At 41.0% G+C, this 15,261-nt stretch overlaps 1 protein-coding gene across 9 annotated transcripts in view; it reads left to right on the top strand.

Moving 5' to 3' along the window:
* RHOT1 (ras homolog family member T1) overlaps window positions 1–4,673 on the top strand; it is a 55,135-nt gene extending 50,462 nt beyond the window's left edge. For 4 of the 9 annotated variants that reach the window (XM_070394876.1, XM_070394878.1, XM_070394879.1 and 1 more), the window contains one exon: window positions 3,569–4,673. In XM_070394876.1, the coding sequence (XP_070250977.1) occupies window positions 3,569–3,686 (118 nt within the window). In that variant the 3' untranslated portion in view covers window positions 3,687–4,673. Of the gene's footprint in view, window positions 1–2,026; window positions 2,171–3,568 lie in introns of all 9 variants that reach the window. The other 5 variants (XM_070394874.1, XM_070394875.1, XR_011468468.1 and 2 more) reach the window with 3 other exon arrangements.
* The last annotated feature ends 10,588 nt before the right edge of the window (window positions 4,674–15,261 follow it).

Genomic DNA, 15,261 nt, shown 5'->3' with positions numbered 1-15,261 from the left:
CTCCATGGTCGGCAAACTGCAGCTCGCGAGCTACATGCGGCTCTTTGGCCCCTTGAGTGTGGCTCTTCCTAAGCCTTAGGAGCACCCTAATTAAGTTAATAACAATGTACCTACCTATATAGTTTAAGTTTAAAAAATTTGGCTCTCAAAAGAAATTTCAGTCGTTGTACTGTTGATATTTGGCTCTGTTGACTAATGAGTTTGCCAACCAGTTCCTTAACTGATAGGACTGTCGTTGATTTTTTCCCCTACTTTATTTTGCACATATCTTACAATGAGCATATATTACCTTTTTAATACTAAAATACTTTAAGAAGAAAGAAAAAGTATGCAATAAGACACGATATATTATAATTCTAAGATGATATTTTATGTGAGTCATTTTGAAAGAATTATACTTTTGAATTATGGAAGAATTATTTTTGCTTGAATTTAGAAATGAATTGGGAGGCAGTTTTATGAAACTGTTATTCTGCTTCTACTTGAGACCTAAAATGAGAAGCATGACTCAATTCTTAATACTTATGAAATACAATTAAGATGGCACTCTTCTTTTTTTGTTTGTTTTTTCAAATGTTAATCCTCACCCAAGGATATATTTTTCATTGATGAGAGAGAGAGAGAGAATCATCAATGTGAGAAAAAATCATCCATCGGTTGCCTCACATACACACCTCGAACAGGGATCGAACCTGCGACCCTTCGGTTCACAGGATGACACTAACCAGTGAGCACGCCAGCCAGCGCAAGATGGCACTATTCTTTATTCAGATGTTTCAGTTACCTAAGCAACAACAAATGTGCCATCCATTAGAAATGCTTTCTGTTCTGTAAATAGAGCCTTGTTGGTGCTGATTTTAAATGCACATGGCAAAGGCATGAAATAGTTCTCCAAGTAGCTTTCTGTGTCTAGAAGTGTGATTTTCCATGTCTAAAAGTGCCTGAAACAACTACTGTAACATTAATGGAATCATTAAAATATATTTTGAGTTAATAGTTGCCTTCAATTTTTAACTAGCTATATCTTGAGCATGTATCTATGTTGTTTGTATATAAATATGAACTGTTTGCCTATTGAAGGTTGGGGAAAATAATTACTATCTGAAAATGCAAAAGAAAACTAAGCAATAAAGTCAGTCAGAATACATTATTTTTTTTAATGGTATTACTTTCTTAAAATACAACAAAAGGAGCTATGTTCATAAGCTTCTATACTTGAATATTTATGAGAAATTATTTTGACTGATGTTAATGTGATTGCAGCTAGCTTTAATCTTAACCCCTTTCTCTCCCTAAGTTAAAAAATAAATGTAAAAAATTTTAGAAAAATCCTCCATCAGTGAAAATGCACAAAAAATCACACAAACACCAAAGCTTGAAGCAAAAGCTCTAATGCACATTTAACCTATGTTCTCACTTTAAATTCTGTACATCTCTATTGACTTGGAATTGTAAACTTTGAAACCTTCATCATAGGATCATAACAGTCTATGAATTTGGAATGTTGAACTCAATTTTTCACAGATGTATTTTGTAGGTTTTGGTAGCCTGTAATTAGAAACATCTATAAACCTTCTGATTAATAGTTGTTAGCCTCGTTTTGAATGAATACTTATGGCCACCACATGTTGTCAGGTACTGCTTAGGGCAGCGGTTGCCAACCTTTCAGACCTCACGGATCACCAGTTGGTGACTGCTGGCTTAGGGTATTGGTTTCAAGGGCTTCCCTTAGTGTTTTGGATATACCAAGATCAGCCTCTGAGGGATATGTAGAGAATATATATTACAGCCTTAGGTTTCCTTGCCTATTATGTGAGTATTTTAAAGAGTACATATAGATAGTTTTTTTTAAGTTTTGCAATTTGCTATAGAATACATTTATTTTAAATATAGAAAGCATAAGATGTATCATATAAGGTGGCAACTCAATTTCTGTGTGGGCTGTTTAATTGAGAGACGTTATTTTCAGTCTCCCTCTTTTGTGAGCTCTGCTGTGAACCGCAAACTGTGTGCATGTGTATAAAAGGTTAAGAGCCCGGGTAGCTGAGTGGGGTGCCATGCTGTTAGCAGACGACGAAGGCAGTATTACTCACCAGGTGCACGCCGTCAGCTCTGTTGAAGATTCCATCTTCATGGAGTCATCTCATGGTCCACTTTTTCTTGAAGCCAGGTAACATTTCCCACAAGCAGTGGGTTGTTGGCCTTGTTGGAGTTTTTCCAGCTGGAAAAACTCAAACCTAAGTAGTCTCCTCCCTAACTTTAAACAAACAAATCAATAAATAAAACATTGCCTGTTGAAAGGACTAATTCAAAAGGTGGAATGAATCTGTGTTATCACTTTGCTTTGCAAAATAATAATTATGTAAGGAGTGATTTTTTTTTTTTAATAGAAACTGGGGAGGATAAGAAACCGGAGTGCTGAGTGTTGTTTTGCAGGGTGCCAAGCATGGAGCGCTCTGGATTGTAGTATAGTCTTGTTTCCAGGAATGTGCAGATTGCATTTTATGATAACTAATCTGATCACTCTTTGTCTTTTACTGAGGCACAGTAGTTTTACACAATTTCTATTCTTGGCTCTTAACTCTTTTGCATGTAACAGTGTCTTGGTCTTTTGATGATGTATGATTTTTGCTTCAAACCTGTTTGTTTAACTTAGTTGTAAAATAACCTGAACTAGACAGTCTCTCTAAGCTCTTAATTCTACATCACCTCAATTGTGTTCACTTAACTAAAACTTCAGTGACGCTTGAATAAAATGTTCCAACCTTTGCTTTAAAGCTTTATCCTCTTCATGGTAAGCTGTCATACTTGAGACTCTTGAGGGTGCTTAGCAGTGTTATTAACTGAGCATGCTCACAAACTCAGTTTGTGGTACAGGCTGTCCCTGTTCTTGTCATGCATAATATGGCTTTTTTTTTTTTTTACATCATTTACTTTTCATTCCATCATGTTACACTATGTCCTTTAGTTGATATCATTGTCACTGCCTGTCTGACTAATACCAGAGTTTGTTTGTTTGTTTTCCTTTCTTTAATCAGCATTAACCAAATTAATGCAAACTGGTAAATCTTCCCCACCCCCTTTGCTATTTTTTGGGCAAATTTTTATGGGGCTCAGTATTTCCAAAGTTGACTTTAAGCATTGCTCTTAGAAAAGTATTGTCACTTGTCGCTTAACTGCTTACAAGATAGCTTTCAATTCCTGGGGACTCAAAATTGCACATTAAGTTCCTTTCATTTTGAAGGACCATGGTGGTATTAAAAAGTGGTACATGATTTGTCTAAGTTCTCCATTTCCCATGTGAAGAAAATGTATAAAAATTTAAATGTTGTTTACTCTCAAATCATAATTCATTGTAAAGACAGTTATTTTTATTGATGTCCACATTGCAAGATAATGATCAACTAAGCAATGTACATGTGGCTATACTGATAAATGTTTTTGGTTAAGCATTACCGTATGCAATTAGCCTGACAAGTGTGCTAATACTTCCCTAAAAGTAGACTGTTAATACTGGTGTTTTCATACTAATCATGTTTTCAACATTAATTATATTTTCTGACTACAGGCACGTGACACAAGCTGACCTCAAGAGTTCCACGTTTTGGCTTCGAGCAAGTTTTGGTGCTACTGTTTTTGCCGTTTTGGGCTTTGCCATGTACAAAGCATTATTGAAACAGCGATGATTTAAAACAAAAAAAATACTGGCCCCTACCAAAAACAAATACTTTTATGTACATTCTGAATGCTTTAAATTCTGCTAGAAATATTGACATATTTATACATGCAGAGTTACTTTATTAATTATTTGTAATTCGTGCATAAGAGTATTTTAACGATAGTTGTAACTGCAGTATTGGCTAGCATATGGAAAGAAACAGCTTAACAGCCAGACTAAAGTGGCTAAATTCCAGAGGCCAAAAGGGAATGTTTTGTAAATAATGTACATATTCAGGCAAGATATGGTCTCCCAAACTGAGTTCTAGAAATGATATTTCTAGATGTTTCTACATGATATTGTTAGTGCTCAGTTGGCTCACTCTCCTAGGCTTAAGTCAGTTCAGAGATTGTATTTACTCATGGATCACTTATTTATTTACATTTACTCCGAATGATCTTTGGGTCCTTCAAGTACCAGAGGCACAATTTACCACTTTCTCTCCGTTTGTAAAAACAAACAAGTCATTGTCAGCTTACCATCACAACCTTCTTTCAGTCACTTGGGTAGGCCAGCCTGGAAGCCACCGGGCTAGCTAGACAATTGTATAACTGAGTGTGAGGAGCTTTAAGGAAGGAGGAGCTAAAGGCAATTAGAGGTGTTACCTGCGCGATTATGTTGCTTCCTTTGTCAGGATGTTGAATTTTATAGCCCTTTCAATCAAATGAGAAAAAAGATTTGTATATTATCAATGTTTTTAGTTCAAATAAACAGTCACCACTGCAACAATTGAATTTCCTCCCAAAGTGTAAATCATTCTACAAGGGCTGTGTCTGTCCTAGTGATTCAGCAGCTGCATGTATCATGAAGTGTTCTATGTCTGTCTGGGATAACCTAGAAGCAGCACTTTTTTAAATGGTAAAATAAGTCTAATGAATATAAACTCTCATGATAAACCTATTTTTTCCATCATTGACCTTTTCAAGTATTTAAATAAATGACCACTGTGTACTGTGATCCTGGGTTTTGTGTCTTACAAAGTAAATATTCCTGTATAGATGTAAGTGAAATCCTGTGCTTTCTATCTTCCTACCTTGAAAGTACTCATTATATATAAAAATATAATACTCATTAGGAAAAAAGACAAGTATGATTTGTGTGTATAATAGGAAATCAAAGACTAGATTGTTGTTTTCCTCTGCACACATTTCACTAGTGTTGTTTCTACTATAATTCACACGTTTATTTTCTCCTTTAGCGTGGACTTTCCCCCTTTGCTCTTCTGAGAAATGTTTTCTCATAAGATCACACTTCTCTTTTTTTTTAATCTTTATTATTGAAAGTATCACATAGGTCTAGGGTCCTCCTTTTCCCCCCATTAACCTCCCCCAGGCCCTCACCACCCCTTTGTCTGTGTCCACAGGTTATGCATATATGCATACAAGTTCATTGATCTCTTCCCACTCACCCTCCCTTGCCTTCCCTCTGAAGGACACACTTCTTGAGCAGCTACTAGCAGCATAATTTACTGGCTGTAGCCTTGTAAATAATATGTGCCCATGTACTTGTGTACTCCCCTCCCCCATTTTATTCCCAACTTGAGGAAAAGGAAAATTAAGTAAAATCTGGCAACTCCTCAGTTGCATTATTTTCTGAGAGAATTCCATTTACCAAATAAATTTGTCAGTTACACAGCTTCCAATGACAGTTAATTCTTCCCTTCCAAGTTCTTCCCTCTTCAGACTAAACCATGAATATTCCTTATAAATTGTTGCATTTGTGAGAAACAGGGGCAAGAAGGTAGTTTGCCAAGAGGTAGAAAGTGTTGTATTACTTATTTAGATTTTTCTCTCTTAGTCTTTTTATTTGAAAGTTTAAATGTCCGATTCACAGAAGACAGACAGGCAGTGCCCTAGGTCTCCCCGCTCAGCCTAGCAGCCTCCTCTGCTTCAGTGAGGCCAGACAGGGCAGGTTTGCAGAGGGAATGCTCACCAGTGTCTCCTCTTTAACCTACAGGCTCATGCGGATATTTTTCATTTCACATCCACTTTAGAGACTCGGTAATGCAGGGAGTTACGTGAATAAATGCAGTAATAGGATTCTCCCAGCTTTAACATTTACTCAGAGTATGCAAGCCGTAGGAGTACTAAGGAAATGGAAACTTGAAGATAGGACATCTTTCACTTTGCACCAATTACGTTATCTTTGAAATGGACAATTCTGAGGCTGTTTGCTATAACATTTTAATGGATAGTGAGGCAGTCACGTGAAGAAACATCGCTTTGCAGGTTTGCAGTCCTGTGGCATAATGGAATAGCTTAGCTTTACTGAGCACATCAAAGTCTGCCGTTTCTTCCCATTCATACAGCTTTCTCTTTCACATTTGACCAAAAACAGCAATAGCCCACATTGTGGGCTTAGAAATGCTGCAATGGGAGTAGGTTCTCCTGTCAGAGGCTTGGGGAGCACATAACCATTCTGACACGGCCTCTGAAGGAAGCGGGAGGAGGGCTGCGCACGTATGTGCATCACCTGTCGGGGGCAGGCACCAAAATGACAGTGGACTGATGGGCCAGTTTTCTGACCTCAGGGAGGGCGACTGAACAATGAATAGCAGGGGGAAACAGGTAAGGGCTCAGACTCTGGGTGGAGCATAAATCTTCCTTAAGTAGTCCTCAGAATGGACCTGGTGTTAGCTTTGATGCCCTTTTGTTTGATTTGACCTAATAATAGTCAATATAAAAATATGCACAACTCTTCAAAATGAGTATGTGACCTAGTTTTCAAAAACATTTATTTGGCATTGTTCTTTCATTTTTATTTTTTATTTCATTTTTTTATTGGTTGATTTTAGGAAGAGAAACATGGATTTTTGTTGTTCCACTTATTGATGCATTCATTGGTTGGTTCTCATCCCATAAAATTTTTTAAAATATACTTTTATTTTTACTGATTTCAGAGAGGAAGGGAGAAAGAGCTAGAAACATCCATGATGAGAGAGAATCATTGATTGGCTGTATCCTGTGCACCCTCTGTTGGGGATCAAGCCCACAACCCGGGCATGTGCCCTTGACTGAAATTGAACCCAGGACCCTTCAGTCCACAGGCTGATGCTCTATCCACTGAGCAAACCCGGGTAGGGCCCATCCTTTAATTTTTAATAGTCCCATGTGTTTTGTAGGAAGTTCATTGGGGGCTAGATACTTTTTGAGAAATATCACATGTCAAGAAACTAAATTTATGTTTAGAGTATGAGAATGCTCCACACAGGTAGCCTCACTCCAAAAACCTTAACCCCTCCCCTCCCCCCAGATTCACAGCCCCAATAGCCCACTTATTAAAACATCTAAGCTTAGCAAGTAATTCTTATAACGCAATCAAAAGTCTCCATCGGTGAGAGCAAATGTCTGTTAACCTGTCTGGCCCTCCGCTCTATGGAAGTCTCCACCTGTGAGTATCACAGTAGTGTATGTCAGGTTCCTGTATGTCCCAAATTCAAACACTGTCCCTTCGGCCCCATGGTACACCCACACTTGTCAGACCATTTGTTCCAGTTATTTTCGATTCAGAAAGTGTGAGCACCTTATGAGAAGGCGAGATTTTGACATCCTTAGGAAACACTAACTGCACAGGGCCGTCTGGTTCTAGCTGTATTTTCCAATGATAGTGTTTGGTCTGTTGGTTTCATTTTCTCCTTCAGCAGAGACACTTGGAGAAGTCAGACAGTGAAACAGGCATTGTCATTCCTTCTGGGTTTGGAAGCTGCATATTGATGCACACCCAAGAGGAATTGCCAGTGTTGTCTTCATACACTGAAGAACCCAGATGCCACCAGGACACGTTTTCCTCCCCCAGCGTTTTCCTGTTCCTGGCTTACATATAAGTATTTTATAATCCTTGCAAGTGTTTATTGAAATGATATGGGTGTATATGCTGTAATGTAACTTACGGGTTGCGGACTTTCTCTGTAAAGGGTCAGATAGTAAACATTAGAGACTTGCAGCTACTCAATTCTGTCCGTGGGAAAGGAGTCACAGACACCATGTCAGCAAATAAGTCTGGCTGCATTTCTTTTTTTTAATTGGATTTTTTTAATTTTTATTTTTTTTAAATTCTTTATTGTTGAAAGTATTACATATGTCCCTTTTTCCCCCCATTCACCTCCAGCCTGCCCCCTTTTTAATTGATTTTTAGAGAGAGAGGAAGGGAAAGGGAGAGCGAAACATCGATCGGCTGCCTCCTGCATCCTGGGCATGTACCCGGACTGGGAATCAAACCGGCAACATTTCAGTGCACAGGACGACACCCAGCCAACTGAGCCAAACCAGCACCTGACTGCATGTCAATACAACTTTACTTATAAGCACTGAAATTTGAATGTCATGTAATTTCCACTTGTCACAGTATAGTCTTATTTTGATTTTTTTGAAATATATTTTTATTGATTTCAGAGAGGAAGGGAGAGAGAGGAACATCAATGATGAGAGAGAATCATTGATCAGCTGCCTCCTGCATGCCCCCTGCTGGAGATCAAGCCCACAGCCTGGGGAATGTGCCCTGACCGGGAATGGAACTGTGACCTCCTGGTTCATAGGTCAATGCCCAACCACTGAGTCACACAGCTGGGCCATAAGTATAATTTTTATTTTTTTTTTAAAAGAACTAATGTCTTTCCTTTCTACTTGTAAATCTTTCAATTTTATTCAAATCTTTCAATTTTATTATATGTGCTGCCAAAGCCAGCACCAAAATTTAAATCTTAAGGTGGTTTACCAGACCCTGCAGACCTGGCCCCAGAATTTCTTTGTCGCCATATCTGCACTCTCCCATATACTACACTCTAGTCAAGTCCTTCAGCCCTAAAGATGCACCTTGTTCACTGTTGAGCGCTTTGTAGATGCTCCCTTGCTCTTAAACCCTCTCCTCTGAGTCTCAGGAGATCAAGGCCAGGCTGCCAGTTTCCAGGAACTGCATCTTGGTGTTGAGGCTGCACCTGTCCGCTTCCTGCCCCTGTCCTCAGCATGGCATTCCTGCCCTCACCTGTGCTTTGTCCAGAGACCATCTTCTTGACTCTAGAGATTCCGTTAAAGGTTTGTAAGTAGAAGATTGACATACAACACAGGTCTTGGCAAACTGCCCTTTCCCCTGTCCCTGAGAAATTGAACCTAGGGTAGCCGACCAGTCTCCATCCTGCCTGGCTGTGCCTTACTGAGGCTCAGATCTTTGCCCCACCTGCCACACTCCTGCCTCAAGGACCCAGGGCGGGTACATAGCTATCTTGCTTGTGTCTAACTTGATTTTTCTTGATTTATGCAACCCTTTCTTGAGAAGCAACTGGACTCAGTCACTGCAGCCATTGTGGAAACACTGGCTAGCAGCCCTGAAAACTAAGTGATCTCTTAGAGGTATTGGGAATTCACTGAGTTATAGGTAGAGTAGAAACACATGGACTTAAGAGCTAAAACCCAAGTTTGAATCCCAACTTGGCCACATTCACTGTGAAAATTACTTGCTTTTTTTCTGGCTCTGTTTTTCTCTCTCTAGAATGAAGAGTAGGATCATTGAGCACATTCACTGAGCTCTGTCCTTGGAGGGTGTTATTTCACCTTCCTCCTTCCCCCAGTAGGAAATCTTTGTCCCACCGCAAGCACCACAGGGTGGCAAGCTTCTACCCCTTCTACACTTGAGCAGAGCTGCACCATTGCATCCGGGCAAGCTGGAGAGGCATGGGTGACAGCCAGGGTTTTCTTTTCCCCAGGTGTTTGGAAAAAATGCCTTGATTAAGCTGTCTTGAGTATTGGGGCCAATAAAATGTCCCTCACCCCATTGTCTTGGCAGGCAGCACAAGTCGCTGAATTTCCTATCCTGCTGCCTACTTTCTCAGTCTCTTCCTGGCTGTTCTACCTCCGCTCAACCTATGAAGTGTCGGCACATCCCAAGGTTCTGTCCTGAGTTTCCTCTATTTTTATTTTTATTGATTTCAGACAGGAAGGGAGAAGGAGAGAGAGAATGAAACATCAATGATGAGAAAGAATCATTGATTGGCTGCCTCCTGCACGCCCCCTACTGGGGATCGAGCCCACCACCTGGGCATGTGCCCTTGACCAGAATGGAACCTGGGACCCTTCAGTCCGCGGGCCAACGCTCTATCCATTGAGCCAAACCAGATAGGGCTTGACTATTACAAATCATGCAGTGAACATGGGGGTGCATATATATTTTCAAGTTAGTGGTTTTATTTTCTTTGGATAAATACCCAGAAGTGGAATTAATATAGATATAGATAGATATAGATATATAGATAGATATAAAAATTTTTTAATTTATTTCAGAGAGGAAGGGAGAGGGAGAGAGAGAGAAGCATCAATGATGAGAGAGAATCTTAGATCGGCTGCCTCATGCATGCCCCCTACTGGAGATCGAGCTCGCCACCTGGGCATGTGCCCTTTACCAGAATCGAACCGGGACTCTTCAGTCTGCAGGCCAACGCTCTATCCACTGAACCACACCAGCCAGGGCCCCAGAAGTAGAGTTTCTAGACCATGTGGTAGTTCTAATTTGAATTTATTAAGGAACCTCCTTACTGTTTTCCATAGTAGCTGCACCATTTACAGTCCCACCATCAATATACTAGTACAAGGATTCCCTTTTCTCCACTTCCTTGCCAACATTTGTTATTTCTTATCTTTTTTATATTAGCCATTCTAATAGATGTGAGGTGATATCTCATTGAGGTCTTGATTTGTATTTTCCTGATGATTAGTGAAATTGAGTATCTTTTCATGTACCTGTTGGCCATATGTATGTCCTCTTTGGAAGAATGTTTGTTCAGATCTTCTGCTCTTTTTTAAATTAGTGTTTGTGGAGTTTTTTGTTTTTGTTTGTTTTTGCTGTTGAATTACATGGGTTCTTCATATATTTTGGATATTAACCCCTTATAAGATACATGATTTACAAAGATTTTCCCCCATTCATTGGGTTGCCTTTTCATTTTCTTGGTGATTTTTTGTTGTTGCTCTGCAGAAAGTTTTTAGTTTGATGTAGTCCCACTTGCTTGTTTTTGCTTTGTTGCCTTTCATTTTGGTATCGGGTTAAAAAATCCTCACCAAGACTAATGACAGGTATCTTATTCCTCTGTACTCAGTGCCTAGAGCAATACTTGGCATATAGTTGGTGCTCAAATATTTTTGAATGAATGAATGAATGAACAGGCAAATAAATGAACTTAAGGTTATTTGTCTTAAAACTCTATGGAAATCAGTGCAACTTATTGGACTGAGTGAGGATATACTAATAAAACTCAAGTGAAACCCAAATATTCTGTAATGAGATACCTCTTGACAGCTGAGCTATGGCCTCAGCAAAATCAACTGCAGAATGATAGGGACTACGATAATTCTAAGATCATAGGCCTCTGAACTTTCTTCTAGTCATCTGGTCGACAGGACTCTTTGGTCTGAAGTCAATGGTCTCTTTCCTACTGCTACTAAGGAGGATTCTATACTGCTTGGTCATTCAGAAATGCGTATTTGGAAGCACAAGTGCTGGGCTGGGTGTCATGAGAAATAAAAATGAAATAGTTATGGTAGGGGAGTATGCTATATCTATATAGGAAGATTTTTATCTTCTAAGAGGTAATATGTAAATAAGTGTCTACTATTTAGGTGGAAAAAGATAAGAACTATAAGAGGTGAAATCAAATATAATGGAAAATCAAGCAAAGGGCAATGATCTCAGATTGAGGAACTCCCAAAAAGCTTTATGGAAGAGTTTCTATTCAACTTGGACCTCGAACAATTCATACATAATTATTTAGTTAGTTTCCTTTGAAGGAATTCAGGTGCTTGTGTGCCTTGTACTACTGTGGCTGGAGATCAGCAATCACCTCTTCGAAGGAATTTCCTCCAGCGTGGTGTGCAAACACTTAGACACACACTTCCATAAAAAAACGTCAAAGTAGGCCCTAGCTGGTTTGGCTCAGTGGATAGAGCATCGACCTGTGGACTGAAGAGTTCTGGGTTCGATTCTGGTCAAGGGGGAACATGCCCAGGTTGTGGGCTCGATCCCCAGTAGGGGGCGTGCAGGAGGCAGCTAATTAATGGTTCTCTCATTGATGTTTCTATCTCTCTCCCTCTCCCTTCCTCTCTGAAATCAATAAAAATATTTTTTTAAATGTCAAAGTAGCAGCTGAATTTGAAATGGACTTAGAATAGGGGTTCATCTCAAGCAGCATGAAATCTGTGTTCACCTGTTAGGTAGCAGTGGCTGTGGAAACATGTACCCAATTATAAGCCGAATGCAGATACAGCATCTTACATCGCAATCTAGGACCCTGCAACATTTTGGGATTCACATTTTGGGAGTGAGAGTTACTGTTTACCAGAAGTGACTTTCAAAACCCAAATGAAGAAGCTCTGCCTGCCCAGCAGTCGGTGAGAAAGAATTAAGAGAAGCATGTCACTGGCCAGAGAGAGCTTTTCTATGTGGCCAGGGCGGTGGAGATCCCACAACAAGGGACCTGGGAAGCCGGCCAAGGCCGCTCGCCCTCAGGTGTCTCCTGGCTGGTCTCTCTCTGCCAGGGGAGCCGCTTATCTTTAGAGCGCCCTGCCGCACTGACTTGGCTGAGCTTATATTTGTGCTGGATCAAATTTTTAAACGTCGTTTCTCTTTGTGAATCATACCTTTTAGGACAGAACGTGTGGTTCTGGAAGGCATGAGAGGCAGGGACAGCTGCCGTTGTTGCTTCACTGGGTGCTCCTTTAGAGAAGGAAGGCACTGTCTTTCGGTCACCAACCCAACATGGTTTCTGGTCTTTAAGCTGCATTCCTGGAAGGATTAGTGCTCACCTGCTGTGTCCTGGGAACAGTCCAAGTGCTGCTTACAGTGTATTTTCACTAAAGATTTCAAGAACATAAAAGACCCCTGGCTGGGTAGGTGAGTTGGTTGGAGTGTTATACCGATATGCCAAGGTAGCGGATTCGAGCCCTGGTCCAGGCACATATAAGAATCAACCAATGAATGCATAAGTGGGTGGAACAACAAATTGATGTTTCTCCATTTTCTCTCTCTCTTTATGTCTCTTCCTCTCTCTCTTTCTCTCCCTCCCTCCCTCTCTGAAATTCATTTTTAAAAATTAAAAAAAAAAGGACATAAAGGAAATCCCTAGATTCTGACACTACAAGCAAATCTAGGTCTGGGGCATTGACAAATAAGGATTTAGGGGAGCAGGCACTCACCTCAGGTCAGTTCACAAGTGCAGGGGTGCTTGGTGGGGTGGTAGCCATTTCCTCTTTGTATGAGATTTCAGAGGTGCTTTACCCACTTAGCCATATTCATTCTTAATGCCCTAGCTGGTTTGGCTCAGTGGATAGAGCATCAGCCTGCAGACTGAAGGATCCCAGGTTTGATTCTGGTCAAGGGCACATGCCTGGGTTATGGGCTCGATCCCCAGTAGGGGGCAGGAGGCAGCCGATCAATGATTCTCTCTCATCATTGATGTTTCTATCACTCTCTCCTTCTCCCCTCCTCTCTGAAATCAATTAAAAAAAATTTTTTTTAATTCCCAGCCAGCAGCTTGAACTCCCATTTATTTCGTAGGCAGGATGGCTCTATTAGGGTGCCCCTTCTCAAAAAATTGAAACAACAAAAAAGGTAACAAATCCGAGAGAGGGCATGGGGTTATAGCAGACAAGGGTAGAATGCTTGTCACAAAAATAACCTATTTTGCTTATTAATGAGTCACCTGTCCTTTGACTTCTCAAGGTCAGGGAGTAACAGGAGCCTGGCTGGCAGTGAGCTGGGGGTTTGGGGGAGCCCTACATGTGCTTCAAGCAGTGAGCAGTTTGGGATGGAGGCCAAGGTAGTGATCCCTTGGTTAAGAAATGATTCCTGCCCTAGCTGGTTTGGCTCAGTGGATAGAGCATTGGCCTGTGGACTGAAGGAACCCAGGTTTGATTCCGGTCACCAGGTTGCAGGCTTACTTCCCAGTAGGGGAAGTATAGGAAGCAGCTAATCAATAATTCTCTCATCGTTGATGTTTCTGTCTCTGTCTCTCCCTTCCTCTTTGGAATCAATAAAAATATTTTTTTTAAAAAAAAAAGAAAATAAGCATAGCCCTGTTTTCCCCAGTATGCCTCTCTAAAATAAACAAAATCTTAAAAAAAAAAAAAAAAGAAAAAAGAAAGAAAGAAAGAAAGAGAGAGAGAGAGAAAGAAAAAGAAAAGGAAGAAAGGAAGAAAAGAAGTGAATCCTGGTAGAGAAGGGTAAAGGGGAATAAATGGTGACGGAGGGAGACTTGACTTGGGGTGGTGACTGTATAATACAATATACTGATGATGTATTATAGACTTGTACACCTGAAACCTGTATCATTTTATTAACCAATAAATTCAAATAAAGGTAAAAAATAAAAGAGGAAGAAAGAAGGGGAGGGGAGGGGAGGAAAAGGGAAGGGAAATTATTCCCGAGCCCTTGCAGAGGGCAGTACAGCCCAGGAAATCCTGGTTTGCGAGATGAAAGGTCTGTGTGCCCGTGTGCTTCTGCCTTTAGGGTACAGTCCGAGGCCCTCGGGGGAGGGGAGTCCTCAAGCTTTTTTTTTTTTTTAATATACTTTATTGATTTTTTACAGAGAGGAAGGGAGAGGGATAGAGAGTTAGAAACATCGATGAGAGAGAAACATCGATCAGCTGCCTCCTGCACACCCCCTACTGGGGATGTGCCCGCAACCAAGGTACATGCCCTTGACTGGAATAGAACCTGGAACCCTTGATGCTCTATCCACTGAGCCAAACCGGTTAGGGCTCCTCAAGCTTTTTGACCTCTTGCCAGGACAATGGAGAAGTGTTTAGAAGCACCAGGATTTGCTAGGTGTCAGGTTTCCCTGCCCCATATCAAAGCCCCAGAAGGAAAGAGCAACTTAATTAGCCCCTACCAGCAATACTGAAGAATACTCCCCAATACACACACACCTCAGGCTTACCCTCCTGCAGCCTCTATGGGAATCCTGACCCTCGGAGAAAAACTGCTGACCTACAACTACGCCCATTCCCCCAGAATGCAGCTCTGATGAAACGAATCAATCCTTTCTTTGGGACCTGTTCTTCCAGCTCCATTTTCCTTCCATTCCTCTATTTCTAGAATCCTGAGAGCTGCACTGTTCACTGTTTCTACCCATCATTATTAAGGGAGCGAGCGATATGGAAACATTCCCATGGTAACAGTTTCATCTCAAAATATCTGAATGCTATTAGCTGCCTCCCCGCTCCAGGGAAAAGTCCTCACCCGTTGACAGGTCCTCTCCTCGCTGCAGGAGGCCTGCCCAGATCAGGAGCAGAGATGGGAGAGCCAGGTGTGTTTCTTAGCTGACTTCACTTTCCAAAGTGGAAACATTTCAAAGATGTTAAAGGATAGGACTCTCACACTGAGCAGCTGGAAGCCCCGAGGATTTCTCTGGAGGAATCGTCCCATGAGCTGGGCCAGCACAGACGGTTCCGAGCCCGAATGCCGCACTCTTACTGCAGAGCAACGCGGTTCGAGCAAATTCAGATGTGTGCGCTGATCACCGCTGGCAGGCAGGGAGAGACCATGGGACAGGGAGGCATTGT

Source organism: Myotis yumanensis, unplaced genomic scaffold (assembly GCF_028538775.1).
Source record: "Myotis yumanensis isolate MYYU_CA2020_CCGP unplaced genomic scaffold, mMyoYum1.0.hap1 SCAF_16, whole genome shotgun sequence".
Classification (NCBI taxonomy): Eukaryota; Metazoa; Chordata; class Mammalia; order Chiroptera; family Vespertilionidae; genus Myotis; species Myotis yumanensis.
The sequence above is the reverse complement of the archived record's forward strand: the minus strand, read 5'-3'. Positions and strand labels throughout refer to the sequence as shown.